Here is a 23,705-nt window from a genome sequence, read left to right as displayed (position 1 = left end):
GACATACCACTGCTAGAAAAATAAGTCATCCAGCCCGCACGGTGGCGCTAACGATTTGTTTGGCTTTAGGCATACAACCCCACGAGAAGGAATGCTAAGGTAGCTATAATTCATTCTGTAATGATTTCAAAAATATGTTTTCGGATACATAACACGATAAAACAGATCAGCTGGGTTGCTTTTGTAATAAAACATAGTTAGATTAAAAACTGCCTTTTGCTAAATTACTGAAACGTTAGCGTAGCGTCATGTGTTCGCCAAGTAAACATGCGTTGAAGGGTCGGTAGTGCAACAGCTACAATAATATGAAAAGGTGAGGCAACCAGCATTCTACGTTTATCATTCGGTGGGTAAAATGATAGAATTAGCTACGTAGTTCACGTTTCATCTGTGTCTAGCAGCATTATTGCAAAAGTTTAGTTAATTTATACACATTTTAGTAACACCTGAGTGAAATATCAAAGTGCAAGCAAGTGATAATAGAGGCTCACAAAACCACAGAGAAGGCTGTAAGACACTCAGCAGTAGGAAAGTACACATTTAATCGTGTATAGAGGCTCTGTGGTGCCTAGATAAAGCTGCATTACGTCTCAGTTTGCCTCCGTCACGCTGTCTTATCACGATTGATCAGTGTCATGTCAATTAAGTTTTGAATCAATGTCTTCCAGCTCGAGTGAGAAGTCCACATGAGGTGATGCTGCATGTGTTACGCTGTCCTCTGAAGAGGACTCGTATCTCTTTACAATGGATGAGTCTACGTGGCTTCTGCTCCACCAAGCCTCACATACTTCAGGGCGAGGACTCCACACAAACCCGCCTGAACCCCCTTAACATCCAGATGCTGTCAAAAGGTCTTCACAAACAGATCTTTCGAGGGCTGGAGCCAGAATACAGAGAGGAGGCTGTACAGCGCAGCATAAGGCACTTACAGAAACACCAGCTGTGGGGAAAGGACACCTCACTGTTGCCCGATGTCGACCTGAAACTCCCCAAAATGTATGGCAATGACATTGACGAGCACTTCTGTCACTTGGCCCAGACACAGAGCCTTCCCTACCTTGAGGCTGCCACCAAGCTGAAACTGGCAGATCTACCACCCATGCCTCAAGAATGGAGCTGGGAGGTCGGCTGGACACGCTATGGGCCCACTGGGGAGAGTCAGAAAGTAGATTTTCCAGATGAGTCAGCTCTCGTGTTTGATGTGGAGGTGTGCACAACAGAGGGACAGTGTCCCACTCTGGCTGTTGCTGTTTCTCCAACCAACTGGTAAGAAATGAGCAAAAATGGGACAGGGTTGTATAGAACAATCCATTCATTTGCTTTATTCTTATGTTGTTGTAGTTGTTTCATACTTAAAACATTGTGTCTTCCATTCAACAATTGCTAACAATAAAAAGTTTTAAAGATAACTGGTACGTGCCTCAGTGATCTCTGTGTCCTATTTTTCTAGGTACTCATGGTGCAGTAAGCGTCTGATTGAAGAGCGATACTCCTGGTCAAACCACCTGACCCTTGCTGATCTCATTCCGCTAGAGACACCTTTCAACTCTGCTCGCCCTCCAGGGGGTAAATGGAAGGAGAGACTGATTGTGGGCCACAATGTCAGCTTTGACCGGGCTCACATTAAGGAGCAGTACCTATTAAAGGTTTACATCCTATTCCTCACATGTCGTTTTTACTCCTCACTTTATAAAATCCTTTGGTCACTTCTTTTTGTATGAATCACTATAATGCCCAGTAGCTTTTGTATGTTTGTATTCGCTTCCATAAGGGTTCAAAGGTGCGCTTCATGGACACCATGAGCCTTCACATGGCCATTTCAGGGCTAACCGGCTTCCAGCGCACACTGTGGATGGCCAGTAAGTTGGGTAAAAAGAGGGGTCTTCAGGAGGTCAAGGAACACATTAAGAAAGCTGGGAAGAAACACGAGGGCCCAATGGTTTGTCCTTTTCTACTACAGTTCACCTACGTAATATTTTGAGGCTATCATTTGGTATTTGGAAGGCTCTTGGCATAAGTGTGACATGATGTTGTGTGCACAGATCGGCTCCTGGGACTGGGTGAATATTAGCAGCATTAACAACCTGGCTGATGTCCATGCTCTGTATGTGGGAGGGCCGCCACTGCAGAAAGAAGCCAGAGAGACCTTTGTGAAGGGGAGCATGACGGATGTCAGAAACAATTTCCAGGTCAGATATGTGGCAAAATGTGTGTCTGATTAATGTGAACCATTTGTTAGATCTTGCATTTGGCCTGAATGGACACTTAGGCAAAATAAATGTGATTTTGCTGACACCTACAGGAGTTAATGCAATACTGCGCCCTTGACGTTAAGGCCACACATGAGGTCTTCACAGAGCAGCTGCCCCTCTTCATGGAGAGGTCAGCAAATCCCAACCCAAAGCTATTTTATAGTCATCTTTATCTTCTGTGTACAAATGTACACAACACAGCATTGTATAATTGTGTTGTCTCTGCTGTGTTTTTATAAGGTGCCCTCATCCAGTGACGCTTGCAGGGATGCTGGAGATGGGTGTGAGCTACCTTCCTGTCAATCAAAACTGGGGGCGATACCTGGAAGATTCTCAAGATGTTTATGAAGAGCTTCAGAGAGAGATGAAGAAGTCTCTAATGATTCTAGCGGATGATGCATGTCAGCTTCTGGAGAATGACAGGTGAGACCAGCACTGATTTATGTCAAGCTTTGAAGGTTCTTTTAAAAGCATTTACACTGCATAAGGTTTGTGTGTTTATACTAAGATACAAAGAAGACCCCTGGCTTTGGGATCTTGATTGGGACGTGCAGGAGTTCAAGCAGAAGAAAGTTGCAGCCAGCAAGAAGAAAGGCTCCAAAAAAGCAGATGACAAACAAATCGCCACTCCTCTTCCAGACTGGGAGGAAGGTCTGAGCTCAGACACTAATTCAGAATATTTGTGTAATTGGTATGATATATCTACTAGGGGTGCAACGATACACAAAATTCACGGTTCGGTTCGGTTCGATACTTTGGTGTCACGGTTCGATATTTTTTCGATACAAAAAAAATGTTCATGCCTTTTTAATTTGTCATTTATTAAAATTATAAATATATATTTTAACTCAAAAGTACAGTTTTTAAATTTAATGTTGCTGAAACAAAAGTAATTAAAAAAATAAATATATCTCAGGGCTCTCAAAATTTCAAAATCCCTGGTAGCCCTTCGGGCAGGGACTCTTCAGTTTTTGGTAGCCCAAAATAAATGTAAGTAGCCCGAATAAAAAAGAGAGCAATTTTTTGATTGATGTTTTGTTTCCTTTACAATATTATACTTTAATGTATAATATTGTAAAGGAAACAAAACATCAATCAAAAAATTGTTGAAAAACAAATTACAACATGTATAAAAATTACAATCATCAACTCAAATACTTGGTTCTAATTGAACAGAAATTTCTATGAACTTGTAAGAACTGTGTAGGACATGAATCAGTCTGTGTCAGATCCTGAATTTGAAATTTCCGCTGAAGTCACGGGTAAGAAACAAGTGGAACCAAGATCTAGGCCATTTGCTTTTTGAAGTTTGCAAAGACTGCTAAATTTTGCCAGTGGTAGTTCACTCTTTGCAACATAGTACGCTGTTCTAAACAGATTTTTCAGGTTTGTTTTTAGTATGTTATTTGCAATTGGTGTTTGTTCTGGGAAAGATATTGCAGACTGAGCAATAATGCATTTCTTGCATTTCTCATGGCTTCTAATGGGGGCCTTTCTTAAAATGACTGGTCCCAGTAACAAAGGCGCTTGTCGACTCAGAAATCGAGAGAAAACCAACAACACACCCGGCAGAACATTATGTTATTTACACGGGTGCACATAAGTGGTCCGCATGTGCGCATTCGCTGTCAAAATAAAAGACGCGCACCAGATAAGAAGTTGCAAGACGCGTTTGCGTCCATATAAAAAGCACTGTTTTTGTCCGCTAGAGTGGGATTTTCACGGCACATTCTGCACCACATCTCTGTGCGTTCATCATTTGTTTGAAGCCAGCTCACCTCCTGCAACCACTTTTCCGAGAATACGCGCTTCTTTTGTGGTTCGGACTCCTTCTGACATTTCTTTGGAGGTGGAGGAACACCAAAGTAATTGCTTAAAGGAGCTTCTTCGACATCTTTAAGAGTTTTAAACAAATGTCTGTCCTCCTCCAGAAAATCTTATGTATGCAAACACGCGTTGCAACTTCATATCTTGTGCGCGTTTTTGGGGGTTTTTTTGACAGCGAATGCGCACCTGCGGACCACTTATGTGCAGCCCCGGTTATATAGCTCGTCATATTGCAGCCACAGAAATTCTTTTGTCCATGAAACCATAAAGCTGCACTTTCTTTTTGCCTTATAGTCTGATTTGTCATAACTTTTCAGTTTTGTGGTAAGCTTTTCTTTGGCTGTCACTTCTTCACCCTGACCTCTCTTATTTGGCTCAGCAGAACTAAAATATATATCCTGCTGCTTTTACACACACACGCATAACGGTCAGCGATTCTCTGCACGATCAACCTCTCACATGTTTAAGCTTGCTGCGGGAGATTTCACTTGTCATGTTTGCATAGTAAGCTAACGATTGATAAGACGATGTCAGAGGAATTGGTGCGCAAATTATCATCACTCACCAATCAGTGCTGTCGCTCTCTATACACAGTTCGCGCGATTGCAAAGTGAAAGCAAAAAACAAGCGCAAATTCAAATGCGATTTCAATATGTCACATATTGACAGTGGCTCACCGATGCCAATGACATAATTACCCAGCTACATTTCCGAAAGAATGCAAAAGCATTGACATATATTTCTCCCTCCTACAATAGCCCGACGGGCAGGGCAGAGATAGATTTTGGTAGTACGACTGAAAAAAATCGCTAGCCCCGGGACATCGGGCTAGCGATTTTGCAAGCCCTGTATCTGATTGAGGAATCACTCATCTTTGGAAAAGAGAGTTTATTACAGAGAAATGGCTCTTTCCAAAATAAAAGCTATACTATACGCTTCTTCTGGGCTATATTCTCGGCAGCATATTGTAGCGGGTCAGGGCTGTTCGGGGTTCTGGTTGCACAGTTATGTTTTGTTTATGTTGCCATAGTGACGGGTGACGCGCTCTCGCTGCGACGGTGTGTCCTTCCGGGGTCAGAGGGCGCCCTGTGTGTTGTTGTTGTTGTTGTTGTTGTTGCTGTGCGGTTGCGCGCTGAGCAGTTAGCTAGCGGCAGTGTTCTTCTGCAGATGTCAATAAACGGCTGTGCTCCCTGGCTAGCTCAGGGGAAGCAAGACCAAACGACACATCCGTCTCCTCGTTGTCTGAGCTCGCCACATTGGTGTCAGAAGTGGGATGATGGTGGCACCCCATGTTCTGACCCGAGTGACTTTTCCCCCGCCGGTCGTGACCGGCCGGTGCGCCAAAAGAAGGCACCTGGACATTTGTAAAGTGAAAGCAAAAAACAAGCGCAAATTCAAACGCGATTTCAATATGTCACATATTGACAGTGGCTCACCGATGCCAATGACATAATTACCCAGCTACATTTCCGAAAGAATGAAAAAGCATTGACATATATTTTTCCTTCCTACAATAGCCCGACGGGCAGGGCAGAGATAGATTTTGGTAGTACGACTGGAAAAATCGCTAGCCCCGGGACGTCGGGCTAGCGATTTTGCAAGCCCTGTGTTACAGGCATGGCCCTTTAAGGATGAAGCCTGATGGGAAATGTATTCGGGATGTGTGTAGCGGGACTGCCTGGTGTGTGTGTAAAGAGAGAGAGCGGAGCAGGGGAAAAGTAACGGTTAGCTACAGAAGAGACGAAAAGAAAATAAATAAAAGGAATATAATAACTCCCTCGACAGCCAGAGTTGTGTCGGCGATGCTCGCTGTGAGTAAACTGTTTCAGCCCACTGTACGCGGTGTTCGTGCCTTAGAGAAGAAATAAAGTTCGGTGAAGCAGTTTCCTACGCCTCCTTCGATCTTTTTGCTAGCGGAGTTGACCTGTATAGTAAGCTGTTGCCGGCTACGAGTCAGTTACGGAACCTTCAAGTAACTGCCAGAGGTTTCCTTATTACGGTTCGGGCCAGCGGATCTGGCGCGGTAACACCTGTATCTGATTGAGGAATCACTCATCTTTGGAAAAGAGAGTTTATTACAGAGAAATGGCTCTTTCCAAAATAAAAGCTATACTATACGCTTCTTCTGGGCTATATTCTCAGCAGCATATTGTAGCGGGTCAGGGCTGTTCAGGGTTCTGTTTGTACAGTTATGTTTTGTTTATGTTGCCATAGTCACAGGTGACGCGCTCTCGCTGCGACGGTGTGTCCTTCCGGGGTCAGAGGGCGCCCTGTGTGTTGTTGTTGTTGTGCGGTTGCCGCGCTGAGCAGTTAGCTAGCGGCAGTGTTCTTCTGCAGATGTCAATAAACGGCTGTGCTCCCTGGCTAGCTCACGGGAAGCAAGACCAAACGACACATCCGTCTCCTCGTTGTCTGAGCTCGCCACATTGGTGTCAGAAGTGGGATGATGGTGGCACCCCATGTTCTGACCCGAGTGACTTTTCCCCCGCCGGTCGTGACCGGCCGGTGCGCCAAAAGAAGGCACCTGGACATTTGCAGGACTTTGTGTGGGGCAATGGGGTCGTCGGGGACGACTGACCCCTTAGGTGGGGGCTGTGTAGCGGGTCAGGGCTGTTCGGGGTTCTGTTTGTACAGTTATGTTTTGTTTATGTTGCCATAGTGACGGGTGACGCCTTTTCGCTGCGACGGTGTGTCCTTCCGGGGTCAGAGGGCGCCCTGTGTGTTGTTGTTGTTGCTGTGCGGTTGCTGCGCTGAGCAGTTAGCTAGCGGCAGTGTTCTTCTGCAGATGTCAATAAACGGCTGTGCTCCCTGGCTAGCTCACGGGAAGCAAGACCAAACGATACCTCCGTCTCCTCCTTGTCTGAGCTCGCCACAATATTAAACATATCAGGTCCCCATAAGGAGAATCATGTGCTAACGGCGGTCTAAATGACTCGGGTAAAGTTTGTAGCATGCATGCTTGTTGTTTTTTGTGCTTCCACTTGTCTTTGCACTAGGATGATGTCGGCGTAAATGTGCAGTCATATTCGTTGTGTTCCCACTAGTGCTGTCAGCGTTAATCTCATTGAAATGACGTTAACGCCACAACGCGAGCTACCCCTGCGTGGGGCTAGACGGCCAACACGTTAACGAGCTAACTGCGCTAACACACTAGTTCCCACCCATGTAATTGAGCATTGCGTGGCACATCCAACATACTGTTTTACTTTAGTCCATGACGCGCTTACCTTCAGGGTCATACGTCACATGAAAACCAAAATAATTCCAAACGCTTGCCCTGCGCTCTTCCTTCTGACGATGCTGTCTGTGTTGAACGCTCAGTGGATCTGCACTCGACAGTGCAGCCTAGGTGGAGTAGTCGAACGCAGATTCACTGAGCGCTCAACACAGACAGCATCGTCAGAAGGAAAGTTGATAAAATAAATTACAAATTTTGTATTGTTCATATATATGCATACCGAACCGAAAGCACTGTATCGAACGGTTCAATATCGATACGAGTATCGTTGCACCCCTAATATCTACAGTGCACACAGACTATTAATAAAGTAACAGATAATTCAGTTGTGTTATATTAGACCCAGGTCCACCATCTGAAGAAGAGATGGAAGGCCCTCGCCCCAGCCGGCTAGCTGTTGAGAACCTAAAAGAAACAGTGAATCGACTTCCAAAGAGAAGGCAGCATCTACCTGCACATCCAGGGTAAGATCGCTCTCACACACACCACGGAGCCATTTCCAGTTCTGTTTCCCACTGATGGTGTAAGTCAGTTCTTTTTCCTCATTTTCTTCTTTAGGTGGTATCGTAAGCTGTGTGAGAAGATGTCTGACGACAGCTGGTCACCTGGAGCCAGTCTGATCAGCCTGCAAATGCGACTGACACCTAAACTGATGGGTTTGACTTGGGATGGTTTCCCCTTGCATTACACAGAGAAACACGGGTGGGGGTATCTGGTACCTGGACGCAGGGATAACCTTGATTCCCAGGAGGAAAATGCCGGGCCCGTGTGTCCCCACAGGTGAATCACATACTGCTCTCAAAGTAAAAACATGGCAGGGTGCTTTCACATCATGACCTGATCTTAGCAGGACGATCATTGATGGCTGGAGATTTTTAACAGTGTATTAAAGTTTTGTTGTTTTTCACAGAGCTATTGAAAGTGTGTACAAAGAGTACTGTGAGCAGCATAGCAAGGAGCGACCGGACTATCTGGACTCAATCCCTTCAGATGACCTCATGTTAACAGACAGCACGGTGTGGACAAAGGTACATAATATACCATCATGTTTGGAGAATTTTGCATAGAATATTGCAACATGCTTCAAACAGATACCACATGCACTACAGACTGTTGGAATTTGCAAAAATCTTTCATCAAATTTAGACCTTTTCTTCAGTATCAACAGTAATACATGTGATTGCGGTTGGAGTTGATTCATCGGGGCTACGTGCTCTGAACGGATAACACATCTACCTTAATAATGTTTTTTTCTTATTGTCATGTATAGGTGGAGGAATTAAGTTCCCTGGAAAGCCAGATGGAGGAAAACGCCCTCAGAATGAGAAAAAGTGCAGAGAAGAACAAAAACAGGGTGAGTGCACAGGCTTGTAAGTTTAAATTACACCTATCGTGTCAGGTTTAGTGTTTCACTATGATTTGTTTATAACATACTTTGTATTCTTTACCAACAATAGTCTACAGATCCACATTATATGAAAGAGGGGAGTCATTGCCATTATCACCATGGAAACGGCCCCTACAATGATGTCGATATACCAGGTTGCTGGTTTTTCAAATTACCTCATAAGGTGAATTTATATTATTAATATATATCATAGGCACAGTGTTGTTCCACCAAGCTATTTTTACCTTGTGACCAATTATTTGTGTTTAAAGGATGGCAATCACAACAATGTCGGCAGTCCGTTCTCCAAGGACTTCCTGTCCAAGATGGAGGATGGCACTCTGAGAGCAGGAAGAGGTGGCACCAATGCAACACGAGCTCTGGAAATCAACAAAATGATGTCTTTCTGGAGGAATGCCCATAAACGTATAAGGTACTCCCATCAGAGTTAATCAAAGTAATTCAATAACAAATAAACTTTAGTAATGCTAAAAGGTCTTCTCGTAGTTCTCAGATGGTGCTGTGGCTCAGAAAAGTAGAGCTTCCCCGTTCTGTCAGCAGGTTTGTCTAATATTTTTTTAAAAAGAAAAGATTGATTGATTAGAGATAAAGTAATGAGGGTAATGAATGTAACATTTCCCCAAAGACACAAAGATTTTGATGAGGAGGGCCAGTATGGTGCCATATTACCTCAGGTCGTTACTGCTGGAACGGTAACACGTAGAGCTGTGGAGCCGACGTGGTTGACTGCCAGTAATGCACGGGTAAGAAGCAGAGCCGACACGCTAATCTGGATAAGTCTGAAAATACTGACCAGACACTAGAGCAATTCTGTATGGGCTTTATTCTGTGTCAACAGCGGGATCGGGTAGGCAGTGAGCTAAAGGCCATGGTGCAGGTACCACCTGGATATCACCTGATAGGAGCAGATGTAGATTCACAAGAGTTGTGGATTGCCGCAGTGCTTGGAGAGGCTCACTTTGCAGGCATGCACGGTATGACAGGTTTGGTTCTAAAGAAATCTACAGAAGGAGACTTTGTTATGTGTCTTCCTTTAATGATAATGCTGCATATGTCTCTCTGTGGTTTAGGTTGTACAGCATTTGGCTGGATGACCCTCCAGGGAAAAAAGAGTGAAGGCACTGACCTGCACAGCCGTACCGCTGATACTGTGGGCATCAGCCGAGAGCACGCAAAGGTGTTTAACTATGGACGCATATATGGCGCAGGGCAGCCCTTTGCTGAGAGGTTGCTCATGCAGTTCAACCACCGCCTCAGTCAGACAGAAGCTGCCAGTAAGGCCAGACAGATGTATGCCCTAACAAAAGGTATACGCAGGTAAGTTCAACGTAGGGGTGGGTTTTGATCATCAGTTTTCCGATTAAACTCGATTCTAGCTTGAATAACGCGATAACGATTCATTAAAATCCTGAATTGATTCTTAAATATAAATTTATTTTGTCTGAAACGCCAGAATCTCAGGTTAAACCTCACAAAATTTTGACAACCACCAAACAGCTAAAAACGCAAATGAGAGCAGGTACACGGATTCAGCATGAAGACCTAAACACAAAGTGCGGAACCGCCGACGGATAAGAATCAGTGAGATTTTGGCTTTCTCACCCGACTGCACGTACACGCCGTCATGCCGACAGCTCACAGATTCTGATGCGTCGGTGGGTCCGTGCATTGTGTTTACGTGGGGTTTTTTTGCGGTAGATTCTGGAGCTGTAGGCTTTGTCTCTCTCCAACCAAATTTGACTGAACCAGCAGCAAAAGAAGATCCAAACTACGCTTCACATTTCGCTTCACATAAACATCGTCATGTATTCCCTCTTACTTTTGCTGTTTTGCTTCCGCCACGGTAAAATGACACTTCGTGCACAGCTCTCTCTCTCTCAGTGCACTTCAAGAACAGTTTCTTATCTAAAAATCTGTTTTCTGCATTATTCGCTTGCTTATTACGCACAAGTCTACCGTTATGTACAGCGCTGTCGGCCGCTGTTTTTTGTTTTTTTTAATTTAAATTTGACTTCCGACAAGAAAGCCTCATTTCTGCTGTTCAATATTGAAGACATTTAAAATTTTTAAAATTTTGCAAAGTTGCAAAACACTTAACTGTGTCTCTAATTAAACCTGCGTAACTTTGCTCTGCTTCGCTTCAGCAGCATCAGGTAATGTTTATATGTTGATTAATGGTTTTCTTCTGTTTTTGTTCTACTGCACAATGTTTAAGGTGGTAATCTGCTATAAAAAGACAGGTGTTTGTATTTGTCAGATATCATTTGTCAGAGGACGGCGAGTGGCTGGTGAATGAACTGGGTATAGATGTGGAGCGGGAGGAAGATGGAAGCGTCTCCCTCCAAGAATTGCGGAGGATCACTAGAGTGGCTTCACAATCGTGAGAACGCAAAATACAAACATTCACAAGTGCCTGGCTTGCAATAACCCATTTACTGTCCCTGAATATCCTCCTCTCAGGTGCTCTCCTCTTTAATTTTGCTTTTTTTGTGCTCCTGACACCATCTCAGTTCTCGACGGAAAAGATGGGATATTGTTGGGAAGCGTCTGTGGGCTGGAGGTACTGAGTCGGACATGTTCAATAAGCTGGAGAGTATAGCCCATTCAAAGAACCCGGCCACTCCTGTTCTAGGCTGCAGGATCAGCAGAGCACTGGAGCCCAATGCGGTTAAAGATGAGGTGATTGACTAAAGCTGGCAACAGGAGTATAATATATATATATATATATATGATTTAATCTGAGTATTTAAAGGGATATGCATGTTTTGCCAATACAACAAACGACCAATGCATTACTCAAGAGGTCAGTCAGAGTGCTCTAAATGGCAAAATAAACTCTTCATTAATGTCTCCTTTCAGTTTATCACCAGCAGAGTGAACTGGGTGGTTCAGAGCTCTGCAGTGGACTACCTCCATCTGATGTTGGTGGTCATGAAGTGGCTCATTGAGGAGTATAACATTGATGGCCGCTTCTGCATCAGCATCCATGATGAGGTGCGGTACCTGGTCCGCAGTGAAGACTGTTACCGAGCAGCTCTGGCACTTCAAATCACAAACCTCCTTACAAGGTGTGCTCTTAGCTGACCGTATATTCTCACTGACAAACTGTGTGCTCTATAATGGATGGTTACTGTGTTTCTCTTCCTGCAGGAGTATGTTTGCTCATGCTTTAGGCATGCAGGACCTTCCCCAGTCTGTAGCCTTCTTCAGTGCAGTTGACATTGATCAGTGTTTGAGGAAGGAGGTCAACATGGACTGTGTGACTCCCTCTAACCCCACAGGTGTGGAACGAAAGTATGGTCTACCGCCTGGTGAGTTCTGCACACCATCACCAGCCTTCTTCCAACATTAAGAGTAGTATATTTATTATACAAATGTTTCTTATACAAAGTGCACAGGAAAGACAGGACAGCTTGTCTCATTACAAAATCTAAATGTAACAAATTCAGACGCAAGAACATGCAATTTAGCTCTAGCACTTAAAGCTACAAAAATGCTCGTGTACAGACCAATTTGTTTTAAAACAACACCTTACAAAAGTTGGACTAAACATCTCTTTAAAATACAATAATGTATATGGAAAGTAATTAAATCCACCTCTTAGCATGACCACACAGTATTCAGTTAGTCTTCAAGAATTTTAAGAAAATCAACAGCACAGCTTGTTTATCACGAGAATTCCTGAAAGGAAGTAAATCAAATAAGTTTCAAATTTCTAAATAAGCCAAATTAGAAATGACTATTTTAATGTAATCAAGACAAAGACAGATATAAACTGTGGTTGGAAATGCAAGAAGGCTTTTTGATAAAGTGAACTTGAGGAACACAATCAGAATACTAAATAATGTGTGCAAACTTTCCACAGGTGAGGCCTTGGACATCTACCAAATCATCGACATCACTAAAGGCTCTCTAAACAAAGGGAGATAGCTCTTTGTGGACCAGACAGCTTTTATTCCAAACATACAACTGCCAGGACTCCATTCACCCGCTGCTGCAGTCTGGACGTGTGTGCGTGTGTGTAGCAGTGGTGCCCAGTATGACCTCACTGTTTCCTCTTCTTCTGTTTGGGTTCTTGTGTCTCGGTGGTGTCCTGTGACTCTGTGGTCTGAGAGCAATGGAAGAACAAAGACAAACAAACAAAGAGATCGTGTTGAAGGGAAAAATGATCTACTTTTAGCTCAGAGCATTCAAAGCATCAAGCTACATGCACATTTCAACCGTGGGAACAGTGTGGATATGGAGTCAGTTTTATGGACTCGTATAATAAAGTAAAAGTGGAGAGAAGAGGCTGTTGTGTATGTTGAACAGTATTGAAGCTCCTGTGGAGCTGAGCTAGCGCTTACCACCTGACTGTCATCCTGTTCCTGCAGGGCTGCATCCAGAGTAGCGGCATTGATGCGGAAATCTCTCGAAGTGCTCAGCTTCATATACTGCATCAAGTTTACCTGGAAAAACATGCAGCTAGATTTTACAGTGTCCAGAGGCCTGCAGAGTTTTAAAAAAATGTATATATTTTTTCAATATTTACACAAACCTTTGATTTCTTTGAGAGTGTGATGAGATACTTCTCATACTGCTCAATGCTGAAGATCAGGTTGGGGATAGCTTTAGTCTCACGCAAAAGTTTTGCCTTCCAAGAGGAAAAACATAACAGACTTGTTTATATTTCTTTGTATGCATATATTTCATTATTCTAAAAACAAAATTTGTATTGTTCAGTCCTCATTCATTAAATTTACAAGAGGCCTTACAGAAGCACCGGTGTTCACGTCATTCCTTCTCTTTTTCTTTTTGTCATCTGCACCTCCACCACTGATGTCTCCACTCTAAGAGGAATAAAAAGCATCTTGTGTCATTTCTGTAACAACAAAACATTAATGCAACGGAGCTGGACAAACTGAACCATGCTAATACCTGAGCATATGTGATAAAAGAATAGCACTGTGGTGTTAGGTGGGAGCCAGATAGTTTGACCTGCAAATATGAAAGAGTTAGTATGACGTTAGATCTATACAGGAAAATTTGAGCTAGGTGACAGTAGCTTGGACTCACCAGCTTCTCAAAGCGAGCTGGCAGCGACCCGTGCTGGCTGGCACACACCTGGATATACTAAAGTAAAATGAAGATAATGTAATGTTACACTCTGCAAGCTGCCCTGACATTTTCACTCAGAACATCAAGTTGACAAATACACACATATTTGACCAGCGTGGTGAGGATGGTATACGTGCGGGTCAGTTCTCTTAACAGTGTAACGGTGCAGGTGCCCAGCAGCAAGGCCGTCTGGACCAGCTCACTTAGCGCTGTTAAGAGAGTCCCAAGCTGCAGCGTCACTGCTTTCTCAACTGGGTCCTGCCGACCTGCAGTCTGTGTGGCTTCACCTACACATTTATGAAACACAGCATCACTTGCATTTTAGCCCCATTTGCTGACAAATGCATCTCTTCCTCCTCAGCATTAATCAAAGTGAGCATCAGTGTGAAAGGCTTCTTACCACAGCCCAATTTGTCAGAAGCTGTCTGACTTTTCTTCCTGGCAATAAGCCAGTCCACTTCATCAAGCACTCTGTCAACCTGAGACAGGACCAGCAGCTGGGACAAGACATTAACATGAAGAAGAAGGTGAGCAGGATAAGCAAAGGCATAACTCTCACAGCCAGTCAGTCAGAAAACCAACACTTACTGCTGCTGTTGAAGCAGTTTTCATGTTGACAATGGCAAAATTGGACTGCTTTTCCACCTCCACATCCTGAGACAGGAAAACAAAAGAAATCAGTTCACAAATGCACTTTAATGTGGGTGTATGAAGGTTACAGTCATCAGTGTACTGTGGGAAAGAAACTTGGATTTAAAATAGTCTTGTTTAACTTGTTTGATCATTAAATTCTTTCATATGAACTTGAGTGACATTTCATTCTTAATCCATAATGTCTGAAATGATGTTGGCCCAGCTTTGCAGCTATAACAGCTTCACCTCATCTGAGAAGGCTTTCAGAAGGTTTGGGAGTATGTTTATAAGAATTTTGAGCATTCTTCCAGAAGTGGATTTGTGAGGTCAGACACTGATGTTGAACAAGAAGGCCTGCTCGCCATCTCTGCTCCAATTCATTCAAAAGATGTTCTCTTGGGTTTAGGTCAGGACTCTGAAGGCCAGTCAGATTCTCACCAAACTGGCTCATCCATGCCTTTATGGACAGGTATGGAGTCATGCTGGAACAGAAAGGGGCCAGCCCCAAACTTTTCCCAAAAAGTTCGGAGGATGAAACTGTCTAAAATGTCTTGGCATGCACCATACCACCGCCAAACCCAGACTTGTCTGATGGATTGCCAGACGGAGAAGCCTGATTTGTCACTCCAGTGAACACGTCACCACTGCTCTAGATTCCAGTGGTGACGTGCTTTACACCACTACATATGATGCTTTGCATTGCACTTGGTGATGTAAGGCTTGGATGCAGCTGTTTGGTCACTGAAACCCATTCCATGAAGCTCTCTACAAATCTTCCAGAGCTTATCTGAAGTTTGGAGGTCCGTAGTGATCAATGTTGAGAAAGTTGCCGACCTCTGCGCACTATGTGCCTCATTATCCGCTGACGCTGCTCTATGATTTTACGTGGCCAACTACTTCCCAATCCCAGTCATTTTTTGATAAAACACCAGTAACAGTTCACAATTGAATATATGCTGGCAAGGAGATTTCACAGCTGGACTTGTTGCACGGGTGGCTCCTGAGAGCAACCCTTTCTCTCACAAATGTTTGTAGAAGCAGTCTGCATGTCTAGGTGCTGGATTTCATACAGCTGTGGGCGTGGAAGTGATTGGAACACCTGAATTCAATGATCTGGATGAGTGAATGAATACTTTTGGCAATATAGTCTGTCGATCAACTCTAGCTGTGTGTGCAGTTTTATATAATTAAATGAGTTGCAGTAATAACAGTATCAGTATAGTTTAATGCCAAATTGTGCTCTGAACACTGCAAAGAAAAATTGTTCGTACCTGATCAATATCTCCCAGTACGCTGTGGATGTCTTGGCAGAGCTCCAGCAGTAGGCCTACAGGACTCTTATAAAGAACATGAAGGTTGAAGAGGAGAGAGAGCAGCCCCTTACAGAAGGCAGAATCCTCTAAAGGGAGAGAAAACCCCCACACACATACACACACATCAGGAAATGGCACCTAATATGCACCTAATATAGACACAGAGGTTAAGTAAACTATAACTTACCAAAACTGGTCTCTTTGCAGATTTTCACAGTCCACGTGATCATCTGAACAAACTGTTAATTAGATAATAGTGAATTAGAACAGGAGTATGTTAATTTGTTCGGTGGAGTGCATTTAAAAATAAATTTACCTGCTGGGAGGAGGGCTTTAGCTGGCGCGAGAGTACGCTTAGGATGCTGATCAGAAGCTGAGCCTCTTTGCTGTTAAAGTCTTCCTCACCGCCACTTAACTGTGTGAACAGCGCCCTCTGTTGACGGGCAAAGAAAACTGGATTTTAGCAAACATGTCATACTTAATAAACACAGTTTTCTTGTATTATTTAGTGTTAAATCAGAAGCACCTGAAACTGTCGGATGTAAAAGTAGTTCATCTCTACAACATCGCCTTCGTCATCTTGCTCTGTGCCATTTTCTGCATCATTTCAAAGAAACACATAATGATTAATTCCTGTATATTTTTTGTTGCTACAAAATGTACTGCTTTTTCACTGCTTGTCCAACCCATGGTAGAGAGCAGCTGGGCCATCTTGTTTGGGTAGCGTTGTTGGCAGGTTGTGAAGATCCTGAGCAAACCCTCCAGACACAGCTGAGACAAACTGGAGCGCTTCTCCTTCTTTCCCCCCTCCTCAACCACGCTGGGGATGTTCGTGTAACGCCACATCAGGACACTATAAAGAGACATAGACAGAGATCGTTTATTCTCATTTTTGGTCCTATAAGTATTATAATAAACAAATCGTGTGCTGTCATTTAGCCCAAGAGATTTCTACCTGGTCATGTCACAGAGGAAGCGGAAAGTCTTGTCTGCGTTCTGTCCATCTGGGCCGTCTGTGTGTCCCGTTTCATCCAGCTGCTGGATCTTCTGCACAACCACGCTCAGTATATAACGCACAAACTCTCCATTTGAACGAAGTACTGAGAGAGCCTCCTCTCTGCTCTGAGTGTTATCCCTGCAAAAGAAGATTTGATCTGATTTACCATTTCTAATTCTTATCCATGGAATTTGACTTTCCAAGTTTGCATAGTATTTCTAATTAGCATTTTAATGAATAGATTTAAACAATCAGAGTGCCTACAATTAGCTGCAAACTATAAATAACTGATTTTATTAAATTCCACAGATCTAGTAGTAGTCCATGTAAGCAACGCTAAAGAAACCATTTACCTGAAGAGCACAGTGATTGATGTTGATATGATGCCCATTGAGAATAAACTGCGGGGGGTCTTGTGTGAGGGCACCCGACCCTTTCCAGACTTCTCCTTCAGGATCTCAGACAGCTTGTGGTAACGGCTGAACAGCTCGATGATCTCCTCAAAGCACCTTTTACTGCAAGAAACGGGGGAAGATACAATGGTAAATTATAAAAAGAAATCCTCGCTGCATAATATGGCATATGTTTTGTATGATGCATAATTAAATTAGGATGATTAACTTTGTTAAACTTTTATTTTGGTAAAGATCCAAGTATTTTTGTGTTACTTCAATGAAATCAGCTATAGGGGGAGTGCTGGCTCTGTGTATCAGTCAGTAAACGTAGTGACCTGAACAGTTGCTGTGGGTTTATAAATTCAACTGTGTAACACAACAACACTTTCTCAAAATGCACAATTCAAAAACAGGTGCTTGTTACCTGTAGTTGGCTTTGATAAAGTTGTACTCCATGAGGACCTCATACACTCCCATCACCAGCACAGCATAGATATTATTCTTCACTCCAACACTGGATCCCATTGAAAACTCAGCCGACTTGTCCTGATCAGTATACACACATTATAAGACTTAGCAATATTGGAACAGACCAAGGTTCAGAGCCAACGTAAAAGCAAGGAAGAGCAGAATAATCTGAAATCTGCTAAGGACAAAGAAGCTGCTTGCTCTTGATCTCAAGACATACCAGTTCAAAGTCTTCTAGTTCGCACTTGATCATGCGTCTTGTCATACTCTCTAGAATAGCATGTAGGTCCGACCGGTATCCTTCCTCCTCTTCCTCATCATCATCACTGTCATCGCCATTGGGGTTGGCTGACTGGCGTGTGTTTTGCAGCCACATCAAGCAATGTACAGTACAGCTCAGCAGATGGGCCTGAAACATAACACTATTTATAGCTCGCATATCAGTCGAAATAAAACAACTTGCAAATATGGTACAGTGCACACAAGTGTACCAGAGGCTCCTGGAGGTAGACTTGGTCTCCGTGAGCAGTGATGCATGGTTCCAGTTTCACTGGGGGCAGGAGGTCTTGTTCAGGCTCGTAGTACCGCTTCAGCTAAGGACAAGCAAGCTTCTGATACATCATCAAGTCCATTATAACTAAGACAGCATGCAGTTAACTCATACATATACATACCTGTGACAAAAGGGTCTGCATGATGGAGCTTGCAAGTTGCGAGTTACGACGAAGAACATCAAAAAAACCCTTAAAAACCACAAGAATTTTCTTTTTCAGTATGAAAGTAACATTTTTACAGCTAAACCATATCTATACACATAAATAACGAAAGAGTAGAGGTTAACTCAGATTCGTTTTTCCCTTTAGGGATCACCACAGCAGATCATCTGTCTCCATCTTAGCATCCACCTCTTTCACACCGTCCCCCTTCATGTCCTCCTTCACTACATCTATGAACCTTCTCTGTAGTATTTCTCTTTTCTTATGCCTGCCAGCTTCATATTCAACACCCTTTGTAAAATGTATCCACTAACTATCCCAGGTTCACGTCTCTAGCCCTTTCTTCACACTGATAAACATAATAAGACATGACATTAAAAAAATGCTTCTGACCTCATAGAGCATGAGGCGCACATCAGCCTGCTGGCTGAGGCAGCGACGCAGACTGCTGAGGATCTCCAAGCAGAATGCTTCATTGGCAGCTGAGTTGTATCGCGAGTGAACATCCACTTGGATCTATGAATTGTAACAGAAAGACAAACCAAAAAATTAGACGGTTCCACACCTGCAGAGTGTTTCTAGCACACTTTCTAGAATCAAGTATGTAAAGTATACAGAGTTTTACTGCAACTGTACCTGACTGGAGGAGATTGCCTGGCTACACTGACTCGAGGCCAAGCTGCCCAACACTTTGAAGTTCTTCAGAAGCAACAAGAAGCCTGTAACTGCAGACTTCCGACCATCCAGTTGGCTAGTAGAGTCAAGTAAGGGGGTTGGTTAGTATAAGCCACCCTTCTTTAATTGCACTTTAAAGCTGTGTTAAGAATAAAGTAACACAAACCTGGAAAACATGGCCTTGCGAAGAACTAAAATTAAAGCATCTTTTAAGGACATGCTGACCTTGAGCAGGGGCTGAAGATTAAACAGAAACCAACGATTACACAATAGAAACCTCTAGAGCATTTATGTGTATCTGTTGGCCTGTTTAGGTACCTGGACAGCTTTGAGTAGACCTTGAACGGTGGCCAAAGGCAGGTATGACAAGTGGTCAAACGTCTCTGTCACCTTAGAGGATGACTCCAGAAGGATCATTGGGGCAGAGACCACAATATCAGAGAAAAGGTCTGAAGAAGAAAAAAAAACATTAAAACACAAGAATAAAAAAAAAACAAACAAAACAAAAACTGTCAAAACATAGTCTATAAAGTCAAAAAATGCTGCTGTGCATCTATAACTTAACCCTGCTGTCTAGAGGTTGTGTTACCTAAGAAATGACTGACAGGTGAGGCTGTCTTTGTGACTAGTCGATTTAAGACCTGCTCCAATATCTCTCCCCTGATAGGCTCATGCATCTGTTAAAGACATAAAATACACAATATTTGCATGACATTGAAAATCCTTTATTTACAATACTTCATAGCATAAAATTTTAACAAAAAATGTTACCTTAAAGCCCTGGAGTAGCACCTGTCCTCCTAGCTTACACGCTTGTTGAGTTGGTGTTCGGGCTACAGCTAGAGAGCCTTCTGTGGTCTTGCCAAATGGTCCAGGTTTGGGTCCAAATGCATCCATCAGGAAGAAGCCCAGCTGCACTAGCCCTTGGGTAACATGATCCCATCCGAACACACTATACGGATGGAAACGTAGACCTCATGTGAGAGGTTAAAATACAAATACTGTTTGTGTTGTACCATGTCATTTATTTTTGTTGAGGGTGTAGCGCGGTGTGGTCTGCGGTGCCGCTGCAGGGGAGGCGGATAAACTTGAGGGGCATCCGCAATCACACCTCGTCGGCATAAAGAGTCTGTACTGGGTCCTGTCAGTTGTTGTTGTTGGTATGTGTTGGGCTGTGAGCTGCGGAGCTGCAGCTGACTGTGTGTGTGTGTGTGTGTACAGCAACCGCGAGAAAAGTGGTGAATAAAGTATGCTGAACAGCATGTACATGTCACCGTGTGCTTGCTACAGTGCCTTTATCCGGGGAGCCTGAACAGCCCGGCCCTCCTCCACTCCCATGCCGTCGGGGAATGCTGGTGGGGGTCGCGGCGGTGTCAGCCAGGACCAGATCCAAGATTCTCAATCACCTGCACCCCACGCTCGATCCGGTCCTGGAGTTCTTCCTGTTGGCGGCGTGACACTGCCGCCTGCTCTCGCTGTGTGGCTGTCAGCTCTGGTCCTGGGTCTGCCGTGGCCCCCCTCCTGGGTTTTGGCAGGCTGTGAGCTCTGCAGCTCACAGCCTGACACATACCAACAACAACTGACAGCACCCAGAACAAACTCTTTATGCTGGAGAGAGGTGATTGCAGATGCCGCTCAGGTGCGTCCCCCTCCCCTGCATCGGCACCACAGACCACGAGCTGCCACAGAGGGGCATTACCTTATTTTGAAAGAAATCATGGAGAAAGAAACACATCAAGTTTTTCTGTTGAAGGTATCAAATAGAATACATAAATCAACATTTTGCTCTTCTTACCTGTTCTGGACTGTATCCAGTATCATCTGAGCCACACTGCAGTGCCCGGGTAGGAGGTCCTGTAGTAACTTTGACCCCTGTTGTAGCTGCTCGTCCTTGAAGCTCTTGATGATGGCCCCTTTCAAAAGTTCAAATACCTTCCAAAAAAATCATCATCATCAAAAATGAAATGATTAACACAAATGAATAGGAAAGATAACATGAATTAAGACTCTACTGAGTACGGGAAGTAGTGTGTAGTGTAGATTTCTAACCTGCTCTTCATAACGCTGGATACGTGCCACTGAGAGCAACAGGGCAACACTGAAAGGACACAAGTCTGCATACGATGTCTGCCAAAATGAAAATCAATATCTATGACACAGACTATCCGTACAAATATAACAAACAATTCTCAAACTATTAAAGCAACAAACAGATGAGCGATATTATACATAACCTTAAAGCCTTTAAGAAATTCCCTTGCAAGCTCATGGTCTAGTCTTATAGCAAAGACTATGTGGAGGATAGCAGTGCCCTCTACATGCCTTAGCTGGTCCTGTGGAATAGACTGAACCTCTAGATCCAGGCTGCTGAGAAGCGGATGTACAAGTTAAAAAAAACAAACAAACAAAAAAACAGACAGTCAGTAAATGGAAAGTTTACAGAAAGATGTATTGTGACTATAGTAAATCCCACTTGCAGTATATGAAACACTCACTCTCCATGTTTCTGCTCCTCTTCTTGGCGAGCGTCCTGCTCCTTAAAATAACCTACGATTCCGTCCAGGACTTGTTTCTTACAACCCTAACAGACAAAGAACAAGACCGGCATTTAGATGACTAACACAAACAGAAACATAATGTGTTGTTGAAGACACACTGTCACACACCTTTGCAGACAAAAGCAGCAGCTGGTAAACCAGCGGCGGGATCTCCTGCAGATCTAGTTTGTTGAACATCCTCAATACTTTCTCCACCACAAACTGCAACTCCTCTGATGACAAAGGCACATCCCTAAAATGAGGCAGACACAGTAAAACATTTTAAAAGGAACTAAAAAAATGTAAAATACACCAATATTGAAATAAATTCTATTATGATGGAAACAGAAATATGTTAAAGCATGCAATGAACTTAAAATAACAAAGTCCTACCTAAACATGGTTGTCAAGTGGATGACACACTGTGGATCCCATCTGCATGAAAAAGACCATGTAATGTAAATAAAAATATTTTTCAGTCATCTGCAAATCATTTCATCTCTACATCACAAACTGGTAATTGGACTAAAACAGAACATAAGACGTTGGCACTGAGGTACTTCATCATAATCCCTTTCATTACATGACCATGTAATTTCTAATAAATTAGGCATGAAGGCATCTAAATAATAAAATACTGCCAAAATACTACAATATATATTAGCATATCACTATATATATCAAATGCGACATGTCCTCACCTGCTCGAGCAGAGGCTGTTAATCAGCTGCTTCTTATACTCCTCACCACTGAGTTCCCCTAAAGTTATAATAAAAAATTGTGTTTTAGACCTTATAGATTGTGACATATGTGATATTAGGTTAGACAACAATGTTGATCACAAAGTACCTTTGCCATAAGACAAGGCTTCACATGCTGCAAGTGCAGTAAGAACTGTAGGAAACAGTTCCAGAGATTTCCCACTGCTCATTTTCCCCACTTTGATGGCATCAACAAAAAGAGACCCCAGTGTTGCAAGAGATGGCCCGGATAGTGTATGAGTCTGTGTATTAGATTAAAACAATCATTCTCATTCATATGAAAAAAAGAAAGTGTCACAATATATTTCTACTTATCTAATTCAAGTAGTTATAAATGATAGCATTGCAAGTCAGATCAGGACAAAAAAAACCTGTTACAAGCACAAAAATCAAGTAGACCCAAAAGCGTAGTTCCAAAACACACTTATTTGATTTAATCAACCAGTTACATGAAATCAACATATTTGGATATAGCGTACATCAAATCTATAATAACTTCTGTATAACATAAATACCTCCAGCATAAGCAACCCAATGATATCTGCTGCCACCTCAGTCTGAAGATCCCCAGACTCACACAGAGGGATGCAGTGCTGATACAGGAGAAGTCTACGATTTGCCCCAGCAGTGGAGCTGGGTGGAGAACCTAAACAACAAGCACAAACTATACATTTATTACATACCTTATCATCAAGCAGAAGTTATGCATATATGTTAAATGATTCTGACATGGTGTATGAGTGAATTATATTACCTTAGCTATCTTGCGATGTTTCACTTACAAGAATGAATGTGTACAAACCTTTAAATATGCCTTTTATTATGGTCCCAACCTTCTTGCCCTTCAGTGCACTATTGGTAATCGTGTTGGTGAGCTAAACATTGTGTGATAGATAGTAAGAGTATTTTATAGGTAAAACAGACATGACTTTGGAATTCCAAATGTGTCGCCCTTAGTTTGTAAAATAACTTACCTGGTCATCGGTCAGGGTTGAAAGGTATTTCTGTAGTTCGGGGATATTTTCTTCATCTGACAGTGAGACAATTTTATCCATTTCTGCTTTCATTGTCCACCCACAGATTGACACAAGTGGCTAGCAACTGTAGAATAAGCTAGAAATCTATCTCGTAAATCTCAGTAAGTTTATGAACGTTATTATTTTTATTTTACTTCTACTTATCGATTATCTAGTTGCATTTAATCCTGGGCATCCTGTTTAAATTAGTTGAAGGTAAATTACTCCGTAATATTATAACTTTATCGCTGTTGTGTTTCTAAAAAGTTTCAAGCGAACTTCCCGCCAGACGACACTTCCTGTTTTGCTTTGTGGTTGCCATGTTCAACTCAGACTCCCTCAATCACGTTATAATCCAGGTCACATTCCCCT

The 23,705-nt window shown here is 43.0% G+C and overlaps 2 protein-coding genes across 4 annotated transcripts; one reads left to right on the top strand and one right to left on the bottom strand.

Moving 5' to 3' along the window:
* The first annotated feature begins 53 nt into the window (after positions 1–53).
* On the top strand, positions 54–12,730 carry polg (polymerase (DNA directed), gamma). Of its 3 annotated transcripts, none has more exons than XM_080872649.1 (23): positions 54–99; positions 669–1,266; positions 1,451–1,646; positions 1,772–1,939; positions 2,043–2,189; positions 2,303–2,382; positions 2,493–2,675; positions 2,761–2,903; positions 7,658–7,781; positions 7,876–8,097; positions 8,228–8,345; positions 8,588–8,671; positions 8,775–8,888; positions 8,977–9,137; positions 9,212–9,265; positions 9,351–9,468; positions 9,564–9,699; positions 9,796–10,042; positions 10,983–11,105; positions 11,236–11,404; positions 11,585–11,793; positions 11,876–12,036; positions 12,591–12,730. In XM_080872649.1, exons 2-23 carry the CDS (start codon positions 695–697, stop codon positions 12,653–12,655), a joined length of 3,594 nt encoding a protein of 1,197 aa, XP_080728775.1. In that variant the 5' UTR covers positions 54–99; positions 669–694; the 3' UTR covers positions 12,656–12,730. The 3 variants fall into 3 exon arrangements, with proteins under 3 accessions (XP_080728775.1, XP_080728773.1, XP_080728774.1); XM_080872647.1 differs by having other exon boundaries at positions 1,742–1,939; XM_080872648.1 differs by lacking the exon at positions 54–99 and adding an exon at positions 159–313 and having other exon boundaries at positions 1,742–1,939.
* fanci (FA complementation group I) lies at positions 12,691–23,629 on the bottom strand. The gene is given in 37 exon segments (XM_080872636.1): positions 12,691–12,833; positions 13,072–13,173; positions 13,263–13,358; positions 13,480–13,554; positions 13,643–13,702; positions 13,781–13,837; positions 13,925–14,109; positions 14,223–14,319; positions 14,411–14,476; positions 15,727–15,854; positions 15,956–16,007; positions 16,085–16,201; positions 16,295–16,360; positions 16,363–16,621; positions 16,724–16,903; positions 17,119–17,280; positions 17,585–17,706; positions 17,849–18,037; positions 18,120–18,221; positions 18,303–18,371; positions 18,738–18,860; positions 18,981–19,095; positions 19,186–19,256; positions 19,338–19,468; positions 19,609–19,696; positions 19,791–19,971; positions 20,815–20,951; positions 21,069–21,146; positions 21,254–21,386; positions 21,515–21,600; positions 21,686–21,809; positions 21,950–21,991; positions 22,258–22,315; positions 22,406–22,559; positions 22,833–22,963; positions 23,120–23,192; positions 23,292–23,629. Coding segments are annotated over 37 exon segments (4,065 nt in total). The 5' UTR covers positions 23,385–23,629; the 3' UTR covers positions 12,691–12,770.
* Positions 23,630–23,705: the final 76 nt, after the last annotated feature.

Source organism: Rhamphochromis sp. 'chilingali' (assembly GCF_963969265.1).
Source record: "Rhamphochromis sp. 'chilingali' genome assembly, chromosome: 2".
Lineage (NCBI taxonomy): Eukaryota > Metazoa > Chordata > Actinopteri > Cichliformes > Cichlidae > Rhamphochromis > Rhamphochromis sp. 'chilingali'.
This window is presented reverse-complemented; position numbering and strand designations above follow the sequence as displayed.